The sequence below is a fragment of the Mastigoproctus giganteus genome, chromosome 8 (genome assembly GCF_048544385.1).
Source record: "Mastigoproctus giganteus isolate SK-2022 chromosome 8, ASM4854438v1, whole genome shotgun sequence".
Classification (NCBI taxonomy): domain Eukaryota; kingdom Metazoa; phylum Arthropoda; class Arachnida; order Uropygi; family Thelyphonidae; genus Mastigoproctus; species Mastigoproctus giganteus.
The window spans coordinates 191,920,545-191,935,535 of NC_143582.1; the positions used below are offsets into that span (position 1 = coordinate 191,920,545).

General features: G+C 35.3%; 1 protein-coding gene across 2 annotated transcripts in view; it reads right to left on the reverse strand.

The window, feature by feature from the left end:
• LOC150082120 (carbonic anhydrase-related protein 10-like) overlaps positions 1-14,991 on the reverse strand; it is a 144,002-nt gene that overhangs the window by 12,137 nt on the left and 116,874 nt on the right. For both annotated transcript variants that reach the window (XM_090379990.1, XM_090379989.1), the window contains exons 5-6: positions 14,633-14,728; positions 13,979-14,045 (exon numbers count right to left, since the gene is read on the reverse strand). In XM_090379990.1, the coding sequence (XP_090236116.1) occupies positions 13,979-14,045; positions 14,633-14,728 (163 nt within the window). The remainder of the gene's footprint in view (positions 1-13,978; positions 14,046-14,632; positions 14,729-14,991) is intronic.

The following is a 14,991-nucleotide window of genomic DNA, read 5'->3' on the forward strand; positions in this document are numbered from 1 at the left end:
AAGTTGAAGTGTTTTTGATATTAATTAATTTCCTTTCTTTTTTCTTTTACACAAAAATTTAACAAGTGATCTTAATTGTCTAAATATCTTAAAATGGAATCCTCTTAAACTGCTGTCGTATTATTTTAAATTTCCTTTTACTTCTCTTATCTTTTATTTCATGTTTACTTACTCATTATCTGTTAATCACCCTGTCATTTTTTTTCCTCTTATTAGCCCATGTTCCTTTTAAATCCGTCTTTCAATTCTGTCCTCTCTTACTGCCCTGCATCCTCTTTGTCTTTCCTTCCACGTTCTTTCTTTCAATAACTTACCTCTTTCTTCCCTTTTGCAAATGTTCCTGTTCCTCTGTGAACATCAGGATGTTAACAGCGTATTGTGAGCGTTTTTTTGCCTGTCATATTCTTTCATTCTTTCTTAATCTAACATTTCTGTCGGGCACCAACCTGTATATTACTATAGGAAAACACGTAGCCATGACAAAAAAAATGTTCAGAAAGACAGATAAAAAAAAAAAGAAAGTCGCGTGCGTTGTTAGAGATTCGCTAGTCATTATCTACATCATTAGAAGTAGGTAGATGCAGCCCTTTGTAAAAGGAGACGTAGCTTTCTTATGTGTGATGGAAGGAAGATGTTAATGTAGCTTTTCCTGTAGCGAGCCCTAGAGACATCCTCTGTTCATTAGTTGATTGTTATCCGGAAAGAGCGAAATTACGTATGCAAGAACGAGCGCCTGATTTTCTTATTAATACAAGGTAAACTCACTTTGAAACAAGGCCACAGTTATGCCTTAACTCATTTCAGAACGAGATATCTCTTCGAGATAATTGTGGAGCATTTATTTTAATTCGATTGCTTGACAATTTAGTGAAATTTTAGTATTCTTTTCAGCTCTCAGATATCTGTGGTATTTTATCGTTAAAATTGTTTCATTTTATGTAATTATATACTGTTTGGATAGTGTTTTTTAATGGTAATTATTAAAAATTGTTAGTGTTTGTCTTTCGTGATAATGTCTTTTGTAAAAAACCGGTTTTCTCTTTACTAAAGAAAGAGTGATCCATACTGTAATTCATGTTGTCATGTTGCCAAAACAAATTATTGCTTAAATATTTTATGAAAGTTTCTATATAAAAATAGTTGAATAATTATGTTAATTATTATAAATAAATATGAATTTATTTTCTTATATACAACAGGTAATAATCAGAAATGCATTAAAACACCTTTTCAAAAATATATATTTATATTAATAATATCTTTTGATTTTTTTCGTTGGTTTGCTTATATAGTTTTTTTGAGAAAATTTACATTTAAAACTGATTTTTAAAAAACTTTCCACTTTAAAATTATTTTAAAAAACAAATTTTTTAAATTTTTTTTTGAACAATTTTTTTTTTAAATAAAGATTAATTTGCGTTAACTTTTTTAAATTCTTATCAGTTTTTTAAAATAAAATTCTACAATTTTGTTATTGTAAATGTTTATAATTGTAATTCGTTATAATTATAAAAATTGTTTATAACAAATTTAAAATTTTATTTATAAATTATTTATAATAATTTATAAATAATTGATTATAATATTTATTTATAAATAAATTGTTTATAACAATTTTTTGGTATAAACAAAAATAAATTGTTTATTTTTGTTTATAACAAAAAATTGCGTGGTACTAAGGAATCACGTACTTTTTTTTTTAAATAAATTTTGTGTGTTTTGAATAAACTGTTTAAAAGAATGACTTAGCACTTCATTGCCAAATCATTCTTTATTATTTAAAACAACTTATTCAAAACGTCATACATACCAATTATTTTTAATGACGTTACACTAAAATGCACTTTAGCATGACGTTTCGTACAGCTTTTAAAGAAAGTATAACGTATACTTTCTTTAAAAAACATATTTCAAAACTGCTATGAAACACGTCGTGCATTTTCAACTTTTAGGAAATATCATGCTTTAGTGCTAAGAAAACATGACGTAGCATTAAAGTGCTACGAAGGTGAATGACGTGGTGCTATGAAACTATATGACGTTTCTCTTTAGCATGACGTTTCGTACCACTTTTAAAGAAAGTGTGACGTCATAATTTCTTTAAAAAAGTCAAGCCTTTTAAAATTGCTACGATCAACATCATGAGTTTTCAATATTGAGAAAACGTCATGCACTTGTACGAAAAAAGTGCTACTTTCGTAGCGCTAAAGTTTGTATGCCCTAAAGTGTATACACTTTAGTAAATACGTTTGTATACACTAAATTGTTTACTGTGTACACGTTTGTATACACCAAACTGCTACGAAAAACGTCATACTCTCCTTAAAAATTTCTTTAGCACTTTCTTAAAGTCATGCTTTTCAAAACTGCTGCGAAAATTGTCATGCTTTTGTCGCACAAAAGTGCTACGAAATTCAGCAAACATCATGCTTTAGTGCTACAAAAGCATGACGTTTGCTGAATTATAAAAACCATATTGTCACAGGTCAAAAAAAATTAGTGTTTAAATTTATTTATAATGAATTCTATATAAGAACATTTAGTCCTTTATGTTAATTGTGAATTATTAAAATATAAATATTACCTTCATTTTTCAAACTATTAATCACAAATTTATTGAAACACCTCTTTTAAGAGTATAGTAATTTTCTAACTATTTCACTTCATAATATTTAGTCTTATTTATTAGATTTATGCAATTATTTTTTCATGAAATTTTTGCTGAGGAAATTATTCATTTTAGAAAAAAAAAAATTCTTAGTAAATTGATTTTACTGTTTCTTTACGTGTATTTTGTGTGCAGAATCCAACGGCTTTTAATTTTTTTCTGTATTTTAGTGACATTTATAAGTGTTACCCAAGTACACACTAATACTTTGATAATTTCTACTCAATAAAATGAACAGAACAAAATGTTTTTCTTGAATATTTTATCGTGAACAGTGTCACCAAAGGCGAATATTTCATATAATAGACATCCTTACATGCAAATTCCGACCTTACAGAGTCGTACATTATGCAAATTACTCGTGCCTATAAAAACGGGGATTGCCATCAAATCACATAATTCTCGTTCTTTGGCTTACTCAGTGGGAGAACCACATCTCCAGTACTTAGAATGACAAGTGATTGCAGTTTAGATGATCCTTTGAGATGGCAGGCTTTTGGACGACTTGAAGTCGACCAGTCTCAAAAGGAGGTGGCACGTTGGCTTAATGTGTCATACAGTGTTGTCTCGGCACTGTGGAAGCCGTTTCAGGAGACAAAAAGAACTGGCTAAAGAGCTACCAGAACAGGCTGCTATCTGGCTCTAACAGTAAGAGGGAACCCTACGATGTCCTCTCCCAATTCAAGTGGACTCAACGCAAGGAAGCCAGTGGTTTGTATCCCATTAACGACAAACCACCGCAGTGCTCGTCGAAACTGGTGCAATGAATATGTGGCTTAGGGCGCTAACAAATGCGGGCCACTGTTCTTGAGTCCCATTTTAGCCTACAAACAGATTCTAGACGTTATTTTCTCTGGAGACAATGAGGAATGCGGTACCATTCCCCCAAAATCAGAAAAAAGGTCACTTACGGTGGAGACGGTGTCCTTGTGGGGCGGAATAATGATGAATGGTCACGCCCCTCTTCATGTTTTTGAAAGGGATACCAGAACTGCTCAAAAGTACCGAGAAAAGAACTTTGAACCCTTTGTGCGACTTTTTAGAGGTACGTTACCTTTTCATGCAAGACAACGCCACTGCATATCGAGCTCAAGTGGAGGAATCTCGAAACCGATGATATCCAACGACTGCCGTGGCCAGCACGATCATCAGACTTAAATCAGATCAAAGATGTTGCCCCAGAATCTTCTATCGAGCATGGTTCACCGCCCTCAGGCCTGTTTAGCCGTTGGATGGGGATCATATGCTGTACTAATATCATGCGACCATATTTAAAGCACCGAATTCTGTAATGTGACCTTCTTCGTAATTCTTGTACAACCCTTATAAATGTCCCTTATACCTGTCCGAGGTTTCTTGCTATCTTCTCATTTCATCTTTATTCTGTGGCACACCACCATACCAAATTTTGTCCCGTTTCATCGCAAGCTGCAGGGGTTACACCACGTTTTCTACGTGTTCTGTTAATTTTGTCCAGCAGTGCATAAGCGTCTGTTTGTAGTATTCGCACCATAATTTTTACAGACTACAAGAAGAAGGCACAACTTATCCCCAGACTTGCTCTGCTATGTTTGTGGATATTATATAGGTCCAAAGCAGGAGAGGCATAGAATCGTTTTGGTGTATGTGAAGCTTCTTTTCGAGTGCCTATGGGTGGTCAAGACAAGCAGTGGACACCTCATTCTACAGTGGTATTTGAAGGTCAGCATTAGAAGGGAGGTTTTCGGGGCGGTGATCGTAAATGTATGCTGTTTGTTATACCTCGAATATGGAAAGAGCTATGGATCTTGATGTCATCACGAATTTCAAACGCTGTTTGAGATGAAGGGGATCCAACTGTAAGACCAGTGACTGCATTAGTCACTGGTTACGCAGTTATACTGCAATCACAGCATGGATATTAAGGGGTGAACTATGACCAATCTGATTGGATATTGTGAAGCAATAACAAATGAACTGGATGCAAAAATCAATTCTGGATGTTTAAAAACTGGCGCAATGGGGCATTAAGGACAAGTTGCTACTATGGATAAAGGAATGTTTTTGAGTAGGAGAAAACAGAGAGTGGCAATCAATGGACACTGCTCTTCGTGGACTAATGCTACTAGTGGAGTCCATCAGGTTTCAGTTCTGGGCGTATTGTTGCTTTCTATATTTATTACTGATTTTGATGAAGATAAATCAGGCTTAATGTCCAAGTTTGCAGCTGATAGAAAGGATGGCAGGGTGGTTAATTATAGTAGTAAACAAAGTAAGCTACTGCGACAAGGACTAAAAACGTTATGCAGATGGACTGAGACATGGCAGTTGAAATTTAACATTTACAAATGCAGTCAGATATGAAGTTCTCTGAGCAATGCAAACAGACTGCCAGGACAGCTCGTGGGATTTTGTCAATGATATACAGGAAGTTTGCTGATAGGGATAAGGAGGTGATAAGGAGGAAGTTTCATTAATTATTTGGACTACAGCATTGGAATTATAAATTGTAAGGCGTATAAATATGCAAAAATCTCTAATTGGTTCCAATAGTAGCGTTCCTAATTTCATGTTTAATATTCTCACCCCCTTTTGTACTTTTAATTGTTTATTAGATAGCAGCCCCTTAAAAATGTTAAGATTAGCATTTAACTTTTTCCCCTCGCGATTTTTAGACACCGGATGTATTTCCTATCGCCTTTCTTGTAATTGAAAAATTATCTTTAAATTTCTTGTAGTAAACAGCTCCAAAGAATAAATTAAAAATTCCAGATCGAGTTGAAGAGCACACACCGAACCTTTTGCCAATTATTCGTGAAACTGTAAGATTTTTTTTCCATTCCTTAATTCCAATATAATTAATTCTATATCACAATTACTTTAAAAACATCTGTTCTTTCCATATGGAAGAACTCGAATTATAATCTGCGCTGTTTAGAGATGAAATTTCAGCAAGATAATTAACACCCTATTAAAACAACTTCAATTAATTAACTGTCATTATCTAAGCGGCCAATGCCTCTCCTATTATTTTCATTTTACATGAACTCCATTTTTAAAATTAAAAAAAATCGTTTTCATAAACTAAATCACAATTCTAATAATTTGAAGATGCAATAGAGCCAAGAAAAAACACTCGTTATAACGGACTCTTCTTATAGGCTGTCGTTATAAAGAACTATCACCGAATTTATCTCCTTTTTTTTAGGATTCTAAAAATAAAGAATTTTTTGAGAAATATTTGATAAAGGTGGTAATATAAAAGTACAAAACACTTTTGACATTTATCACGCCAATTACCGTATCTTTCGGACCATAGGACACCTTCTTTATTTATTGAAAAATTATTCTCCTTTTATAAGTCTTAAAATATTATTTGGATAATAAGACTTATTGGTAGCATAATAAGTCTGACTACTCCTCTGATAAAGCAATTACGTTTCTAAATAAACAAGCTACAACGTCATCTTGTGGGTTAAGTTAACTCGCTGCAGTTACGACTTTTAAAAACACGAAAAAGGATCCCATTTTTACCCAATCCGTAATACTCGAGAGCCATCATTATTCCAACTGTATCTCTCCATCGACCCTTCATTACACGTATATGCCAAGTGCCTGGAAAACACACGCAAACATACCCTAACAATCCCAGTTGTCTCTAGGCGTTTTGTGTACCATCGGTAAGACGATAAGAGTTGAAAATTAACTTCTCTGCAACCCCCAGCAACGGGCGTGTGTGTGTGTGTGTCAGATGGGTCCCACTTAGATCGAAGCGAAGCTAGTTTGGGCAAAGTTTTCGTGGAGTTCTTTATCTGCGCACGTCACGCTAATATACTCCACCCTGGTCCCGTAGGCCCTGTCATTAAATCTTCAGTAATTTATGAAGGAAGGCATCGTAAAGGTAAAGATGCTGATGGAGGTAGAGTTCACATGTTAATCTATAAAAAGGTCGTAATAGAGGAGAAGTGGGTCGTAATGCGAGCTAATATGAACCCCTAATTTAACGGTAAAACTATAGATTCGAAATTAGGGTTAATAATTTAACCGACCGAAACTATTAGCCTATCAAAGTTTCCTCAACAATCGCCTGTCAGTTGAAGTAAGCTAATTTATGGATAGAGTCTATAAAAGGATTAAGCACAGTAGTTTACTTGAATTGATTTTTTTTTTTTTACTTTCATTTTTGAATTTTTAGTTTTTTTTTTATTATTATTAAACAATATGGTGAAAATTTTATATTTTTGAATTTATATGTTCATTTCCATTTTTAAACTCGTCTGTCGCGCGAGACATCTGTACATTTCATCTTTTGGTCGCACGAAATGCCATCACGCGCTTAGCCTCGCTCGAGCGCTATATCGTCTGACTTCGTTGTATTGTACTATTGCAGCAATCGAATATTTGTTGCGTAATAATAGCCTCGGAGTTTGTATTGTTGCAAGGCGTTCTTCGGCACGCGACTTTCGCTACGTGTTGTACTTTTCACTTTACGCCACGAGCGGCGTACTACGTGCGGTACTTTTGGCGCGAGGCACGCGATACGTGCCGCTCGTAGTCAAAAATGTACATTTTCAGCTAACACTAAAACGTGTTTTTTTTTGTTGCTTTTTTTTTAAGCGCATGCGTAGACACTGTTCTCAAGCACGAGTTTCCTTAATGTTGTAGAAGTGAGTCTAGTGGGAACTTTCTGGAAGGTAGCGTTTCGTGACAGCCGAGATATTTACTCCGCTTTCTCTAGCTTCGCAATGGTGCGCCATCTAACCCCCGGGTGCAGGCACGTGACCAATCAGCCATCGCAGACAGACACTTTTTTCCCACGAGTGTTTATGCGTTGATGAGTGGCACACATTGACGTGGAAGTCTGTTAAGGAGCAAACGGATCGCTGAAAATTTTCAAGTGGAAAGAGTGTGTTGAAAAATCGGATGAAACCAATCTTCAGCGCATCAGTATCTCGCTATTTCTAGGTTAGGTACTTGTCTTTCGTGGTCCTCTAGCTGCTTAAAAGCTTCTCCGTTTAAAACTGGCCCGTTGTGTGGATTGTGTAGATACATGCACTGTTCGAAAGCCGCCTACGTTTATCATTGAGAAAGTCTATAAACATTGCAGGGTATAACAAACACGTTTGTCTCCCTTTTCTGGAACATAAAGAAACTTATTTTTGCGGGATGAAGAAGTACAATTCACAGAAGGGGGAACCATGCCTCACCTGAGACCGATTAACTCACCACGATGAAATAAGACTATGAAAGTTCATTCGTCGAGATGGGACTCGACCCAAGCGTTGAATTCAATGAATAGAGCTGTAGAAGCATGATCAAAGATTGACTGGACTTTCATCCAGTCATCAATTACTCATCTGACTGTAGTTCTTTTCGTACACTTGGTTCTTCATTAGGGAATCTTCCCCCTCCTGGATTATATTGTTTATTTGGGTATCAAAGATAAGATACCAGGAATACCACGGTGGATTCTTTAGATGGATTTTAGCAGAGTCCCGATTGAAGAATGAACAGGAGACTGGAGGGCAGAACAGTCGCTTTCTGGATCACAAAATATCATCATCAGGCTGTGGATTCAGTTTCAAGAAACCCAAACCATTCGCAGACGAGATCAGGATCTTAGACCATCAATAAACTGCAGTTACTGTTTACTCTGGAGTTGCTTTGAAAGTCTTCGAAATCATTGATTGGAACTCATCATCAACATCATATTAACCTTGATCTGTTAATGTCGAATGTAACATGACGTCAGAGATATTGTTGAAGCTGATCCAGGAAAATACAATGGAAGCCTAAGGTCCAGGACAATTCGGTGTACTTCCGATGACCACTGCTTGAAGAAATAACAGAAATCCGGTTAGAAAACTTGGTCATAGTGCGTGGGCTTCCATCTAGAAAGATCGCAGTTCCATTTAGCAGTATCACAGTAACAAACTCCAATAAAATAATGGAGATCTGTGGTGCGTATATCCCTACGGATATTTCAACCCAATAAATAGGCAACCGGACCACACAATAAGGCAGTTCACAGACACTACACGCTGAAGCCTCATGGCCTTAATTACATCGCTGTGAATTCTACATAATCTCCACTGATCTGTAGATAGAATGTCTCATATTTCTAACACCAGATGTCACTGTTTGTAATATCGATTAAGTATTATTTAACTTAATTTCGTTAAGTCCCCTTTCGTATACATTCAAGAAGTCTCCAATTAGAGTAAACATTTCTAGTAGTTGAGTTAAACCCAGAGGATGGCATCTGCCAACCATGATGCCATCCTCTAGGTTTATTTACTGGCTGCACCCCAAGGAAACTGAGACATGTTTTGCCAGCGTTATTGGCACTTCATTTCCCTTCGTAGCTGTAAACTGCAGAGACCCCACTCTATCACCTTTCCGGTGGCGAAACCTTCATTCCAGAAAATCCCATCTGCGAACCTTCGCTCGAATGGCCATTTCCAAACTATCGTTAACGCTTTTACCAGCGGCACATCCCTACCACTGTGCGCATTCACGGTACACTCTCTCCCATTTTGTAGGCGATGAATCTCCCTTATAGGACGCCTAAGGCAGCTCATTTGCCATAACAAAAGGGTCATAACAATTCACCTGTTGGGAAACATTACTGTAACCATGGGGACGACAAAGATATGAACGCTCCGACTTGTTTCTGTATATGTGTGTGAGCAGAAAACTAGGGCAAGTCTTTATGTATCAGCTTGTATTTTCTGGTAATACGAAGGTATGTCTCCTTCAGGAGTGTTTTACATGATTGATAGCGCAGAGAAAACGAAATATTTCTGGAGTCTGAGCTTCCCAAGTCCTAAAGTAAAATTTATAACGCTTAGTAGTTGTAATACTCGTACTTCTTTTGGTAAACGTTTCGAACAATACAGTGATGTTATCATCAGAGTAAAATCTTTATCTTGTAGGTTATTAAAAATAGTGACATCTGGTGTTACAAATCTGATAGTCGCTTTTCACAAACGTTTCGATCAATATAATGGTACTTATTATCAGATTAAAATCTTTATGCGTACCGTATTTCAAAATAGTGGCTCTTGGTGTCAGAAATCTGAGACAATCTGCTTGCTCAGACGTTTCAATCAATGTATTTATTTTCATTATCAGAATAAAATATTTATACGTTTAAATATTTCGAAAAAGAGATCCGAGAACGGTCTCTTTCCATAAACGTTTCGATATATTAGATAGAAGGGCATCATCAGATCAAAATTTTATCGATAATGTATGACAACTGCTGTTAGAAATTTGAGATAAGTAACTTTCTAGAAGTGCTTCATTGTGTATGTTAATGGCCACATTATATTAAAATTTGTAGGATATTACAACGTAACGACATCTGGTGTCAAAAATCTGAAATATGTTCTTTTCATAAATGTCTCCGGTTATATATAATAATAATATCTGAGACATTTTTTCCACTACAGCTTGATTAGTGGCATCTAAGATTTTAACATCAGTGAAGTCTGGTGTTAAAATCTTAGAAAGCAGATTCTACAACGTTTTGCCCTATTTGTTGATGACCATCATCAGTTTAAAAGTTTAACTATACAATATTCCAAACCAGTGACATCTGGCGTGAAAAATCCGAGTCCTTCCACAAGTGATTTGATTCATACATTAATGAGCACATCAGGTTAAAATATTTACGATCTTACAACAGAGTGGCATCTGGTGTTAGAAAACTGAAACACTTTTTAACACCAGTGACATCTGGTGTTAGAAAACTGAAACACTTTAACACAGGGACATCTGGTGTTAGAATACCGAAACACTTCTTTTCACAAGGACATCTGGTGTCAACCATTTGTTGTCGACCAATCATCAGGTTAAAAATTTCTGTACAATATTCCAGAACAGTGACATCTGGTGTTAGAAATCTGAAACTTTGTACAAACTCTTTGTCAATCAATATTGGTAACCTTTATTAGATTCAAATCTATGTGTACGATAATTACAGAACAGTGACACCTGGTGTTAAAAATCTAAGTCTCCTTCCACAAACGGTTTGATCTACACATTAGCTAAAATCTCACGACACAGCGACATCTGGTGTTAGAAACCTGAAACACTTTCTGCAAACGTTGAAATCAATATTGGTGACTATTATTAGATTAAAATCTTTGTGTACGATAATTACAGAACAGTGACATCTGGCGTTAGAAATCTAAGACACACTTTTATTCACAAACGTTTTGATCAATATATTGATAACCACCATTAAATTAAAATCCAAACAGCGACATCTGGTGTCAAAAATGTGAAATAATTGTCCACTTTTCGCATATCGATCGATGCGTTGAAGATCATCATCATCAAATCAAACAAACAAACAAAAAAAAAAGTAATTCTTTTGACATATTGATGAAGTTAATGTATTCGAAGTATCTCCTTTCGTTCTTATAGCTTAACGTTATAAAAACTTCTATCTTTTCTGAGATTTAAATATCTAAAAAAACAGATGCCCCACTAACACGAAGCTTAAGAAAAGGAGCTTGCGCAGAATGAAATTAAACATCACACGAGACTGTAAATACTTAGAAATTTATGTGAGAACATTTATTACAATGCAGTCTGGTTGAGTCCCTCTATTCACGAAGAGTAAATGCCACTTAAATCCAGTTGTAGACAAACTCGTGTTTATCAAGGGACTTTCCCGTAAGGGTGATCACCTCAGTCACGAAGACCTCTGCGTGCGATAGTACAGTAGCTATAAACAGAACCTAGTACTACGCATTGTATGCTGTGGGTTGTTTGGACTAATCACATAAATTTCGGTTGTATTCCATTGTCCTCTGACCACATGACTACCTCCACTTTCTTTCATTCTCAAACTTTGGAATAACGAATTTAAGAATTTTTTAAATGAGTTAATATAATTCAAAGTTATTTTACTAAGCAGACGAAAAACAACTGGTTACTCTAATATTTTGGTAGGGCAGTGTTTAAACCACAAATAATGACCTTTAATTAGGTAAATGCCAACTGACATTTAGCGCAGCTTGCGATGGAGCTGGACAGAATTTAGTATGTTGGTGTACCATAGAATAACGATGAAATTGGGGGAGAGCGAGAAGCTTCGGGCAGGTATAAGGGACTTTTATAGGGGTTGTATAAGAATTACCCAAAAGGTCACATTACAGAAGTCGATACAAGATGGTCACATAATATCAGTAAGGCTCATGACCCCCTCCAACTGCTTAAAAAAGTCTGACAGCGGTGACCCATTCTCAATATAAGGGTGTCTATTAAATTCCGTGGCAACAAATCCCATTCTTCCACCAGCGCAGACCTTAGCTCACTAAGTGACCAAGAAGTTGGCTGTTGGTGTGCAAAGCGACGCCCAAGGGTTTAAGTCTGCTGATCATGCTGGCCACGACATTTTTGGATATCTTCAGTTTCAAGATAATTCCTCCACCACTTCAGCTCTGTGTGCAGTGGCGTTGTCGTGCATGGAAAGAAAATCTGGGCCAACCACACCCCTAAAAAGTCGCTCATAGGGTTCGAGGATCTGTTCTTCCTACCTCTCCTCTGTTGCGACATGATGGTATATGATTTAGATGGTACAATTTATATCGATTAGCGACATGCTTTAAATCAAAAGCAATATACTTCTCCATTGGAGCGGTGCCTTTTAATTTAGAATAATACAATACTAAGGCAACTCGTGGTGAAGTTCCTCCACATTATGAGATCGATGTACTAAGTAACAAATCCAGTTTGCTCATTAACCTTAACACACTAAATTTTATAAATAACTGAATAATTTAGATCATATATTAATTATATTAAGCCATTCAAAGTTATTTATTAAAGAACAGCTTACTACTCTAATATTTTGGTAAGGTAGTGCATAAAGAGCAAATACACGCCTATAAGCGGTTTTAATTATTCCAAAACACACTTCATTTGTGATATATTTTAAATTAAAGTATCAGGAATATACTCTTATCCTCTCTTCTTTCTATCCGATCTCTGTATATGATTTTAGATTTTTATTCCAGTAGAGTTCTGCAAATATTTCTTTCCAGTCGATAAAGAAAAGAATAAAGAGAGAAAAATATATTTATTACAAAGCAAAATTTCCTCAACCTTCTTCCTTTGGTTACGAGCGATTCATTGCATCGCGTTGACCGTTTACCTTAGAATTTGAAGAGCGTGCTTGTATTGGGAAGAAGGAGGTAGGAGGCTGCATCTACTCAAAGGTTCTTTATGATTGATGGGGAGTGCATGTGAAAACTGCTCCGATTTACACTGGGCCTCTTCCGGATTTCCTTTTATTATTCACAGTCAGCATTTGCCGGTGTGTGTAGCGTGTCTTGGGGGGCTTCGATGATTGGGATGCAACGGATAGGCTTTTTTGGGTAGGAGATGACAAGGTGTGCTGACGTGAGAGGATGTAAGGGCCGTGATGTTCAGGAATGTTTGATCTGCCAATCCGTACGATGGTCACGGAGAAGAAGAAGAAGAAGAAAAAAAAAAGCGATTTCAGTTGGTGCACGAAGAAAATATTAAACTAATGTAATCCATCGTTTCGCTATCTCTTTGGAACAGTTTCTTTAAAAGTTTCGAAGGAGAGAAAAAAAAAATAGTTTTAGAGATATGAAATACAGTAGGAGAAAACAGATCTTGTGCAGCTTTCGACAGCGTCCAAAAGAACTTTTATCGCAATATTTGGCCGAGTTCTGATACGTCATTTTCTTATATAGAAGAAAATATGCTGCCAAATGTTTCTATATTTCAATTTAATTATTCTCGATAAAATTGGGAATATTTTTTTTTGTCCTCTCGTGTATTTTTATTTCGGCCGGCAGGATTTGCAATAGTTCACAGTAGAACAAACGTTGCGTTCACAACGAGTTGCCATGGTCTTGCACTACTTTTAAACGAATATTATCGCTAAAAGATTAATTTGCCATTTAATTAAAAGATTAGATACTGTTATAATATCTTCTAGCAAGACTCACTAGTCCCTATTCTTAAAGCAGGTAGTCTCTGTTAAATAAATGACAGATAACCTTTTTGAAATGCCATTTGTTGAAAAGTACTGCAATACCAAGGCGACTTGTTGTAAAGGAAATTTATTTTATTTTATAAAACTGTGGCATTGATATTAGCTATTTTCTAATTTTAAAGACATAAATAACAATTTCGGCAGGTTAGAATTTATTTGTGAAGACATTTTATAAGCATAGTTATTTATCTATGAAGCCATTTTAGAAATATATATATATAAAAAAAGGAATTAATATTGAAGTAAGTGATAGTGAGTGGTATGAGTTTCCACTTTTTTTTAATACTCACCTTTGTATAAAATTTGATGTAGCTGACTTGTCAGTAGCCTCAGCTCCATATTTGATGTCTCTCCAATCTGAAAGGGGGGACAATGGTGTGATGATTATCTTATTTGCATCCTTTGTTTTTAACAGTATAAGAATGAAAGCGATTATTAAAAAAAAAATGGAATAATGGATAGGAGAAAAACCAAAATTATAACTATAATAAAAGTGTAATAGAAATAATAAAATAAAAATAGTATCAAATAGCAATATTATTTTAAAAAATAAAATAATATAATAAACCAAAAATTTATCCATCTAAACGCCAAATACAAAGTATTTATGGCTACGTTTCGGGAACACGCTGTTTTCCATCTTCAGACCTACGGGGTTTACAACAATGGTCTATCTCCGTAGGCCTGAAGACGGGAAACGATGAGTTCCCGAAACGTAGCCATAAATAATTGAAGTGTTTGACATTGAGGTGATTTTTATTCCTTTAAAATTGTATCATTTGGATAATAAATTATTTAATGTACCACGTGATATAATAGTGTAGTGTCTATCAGTTCATTAACATAATAAGTGTGAAGGGATGCTTAATCCGCTTCAGGCTAGTAAAAAAATGCTATGCACAGGAATCAGAGAGAGAGAGAGAGAGAGAAAGAAATTATTCTACCTGAATCATGAGCGCTATTCCAACTAGTCCCTGAGACATTAGGGATGCTTGTGTCATGTTGCTGTACAAATCTGAATTATACCCATAGATTTGGACCTAAAATTTAAAATTATTCACATTGTTTCCATAAATTTTCTCAGTATTACTTTTATCTTTCTAAATGAACTCTTACAACACAGTTAATAACAGTACAAATATTAAAAAAGTGATAATCTATTTCTTTTCATTTTTTTCACAAGAAACCAGTGCGCAATAAATCCTATTATTCTTAAAATTAAAAAGGAACAGCCTAATTCTTAATACCCTAATTCCTAAGACCCTTCGACTGAATAAATTATTTAAAAATAAACGATTTTTCC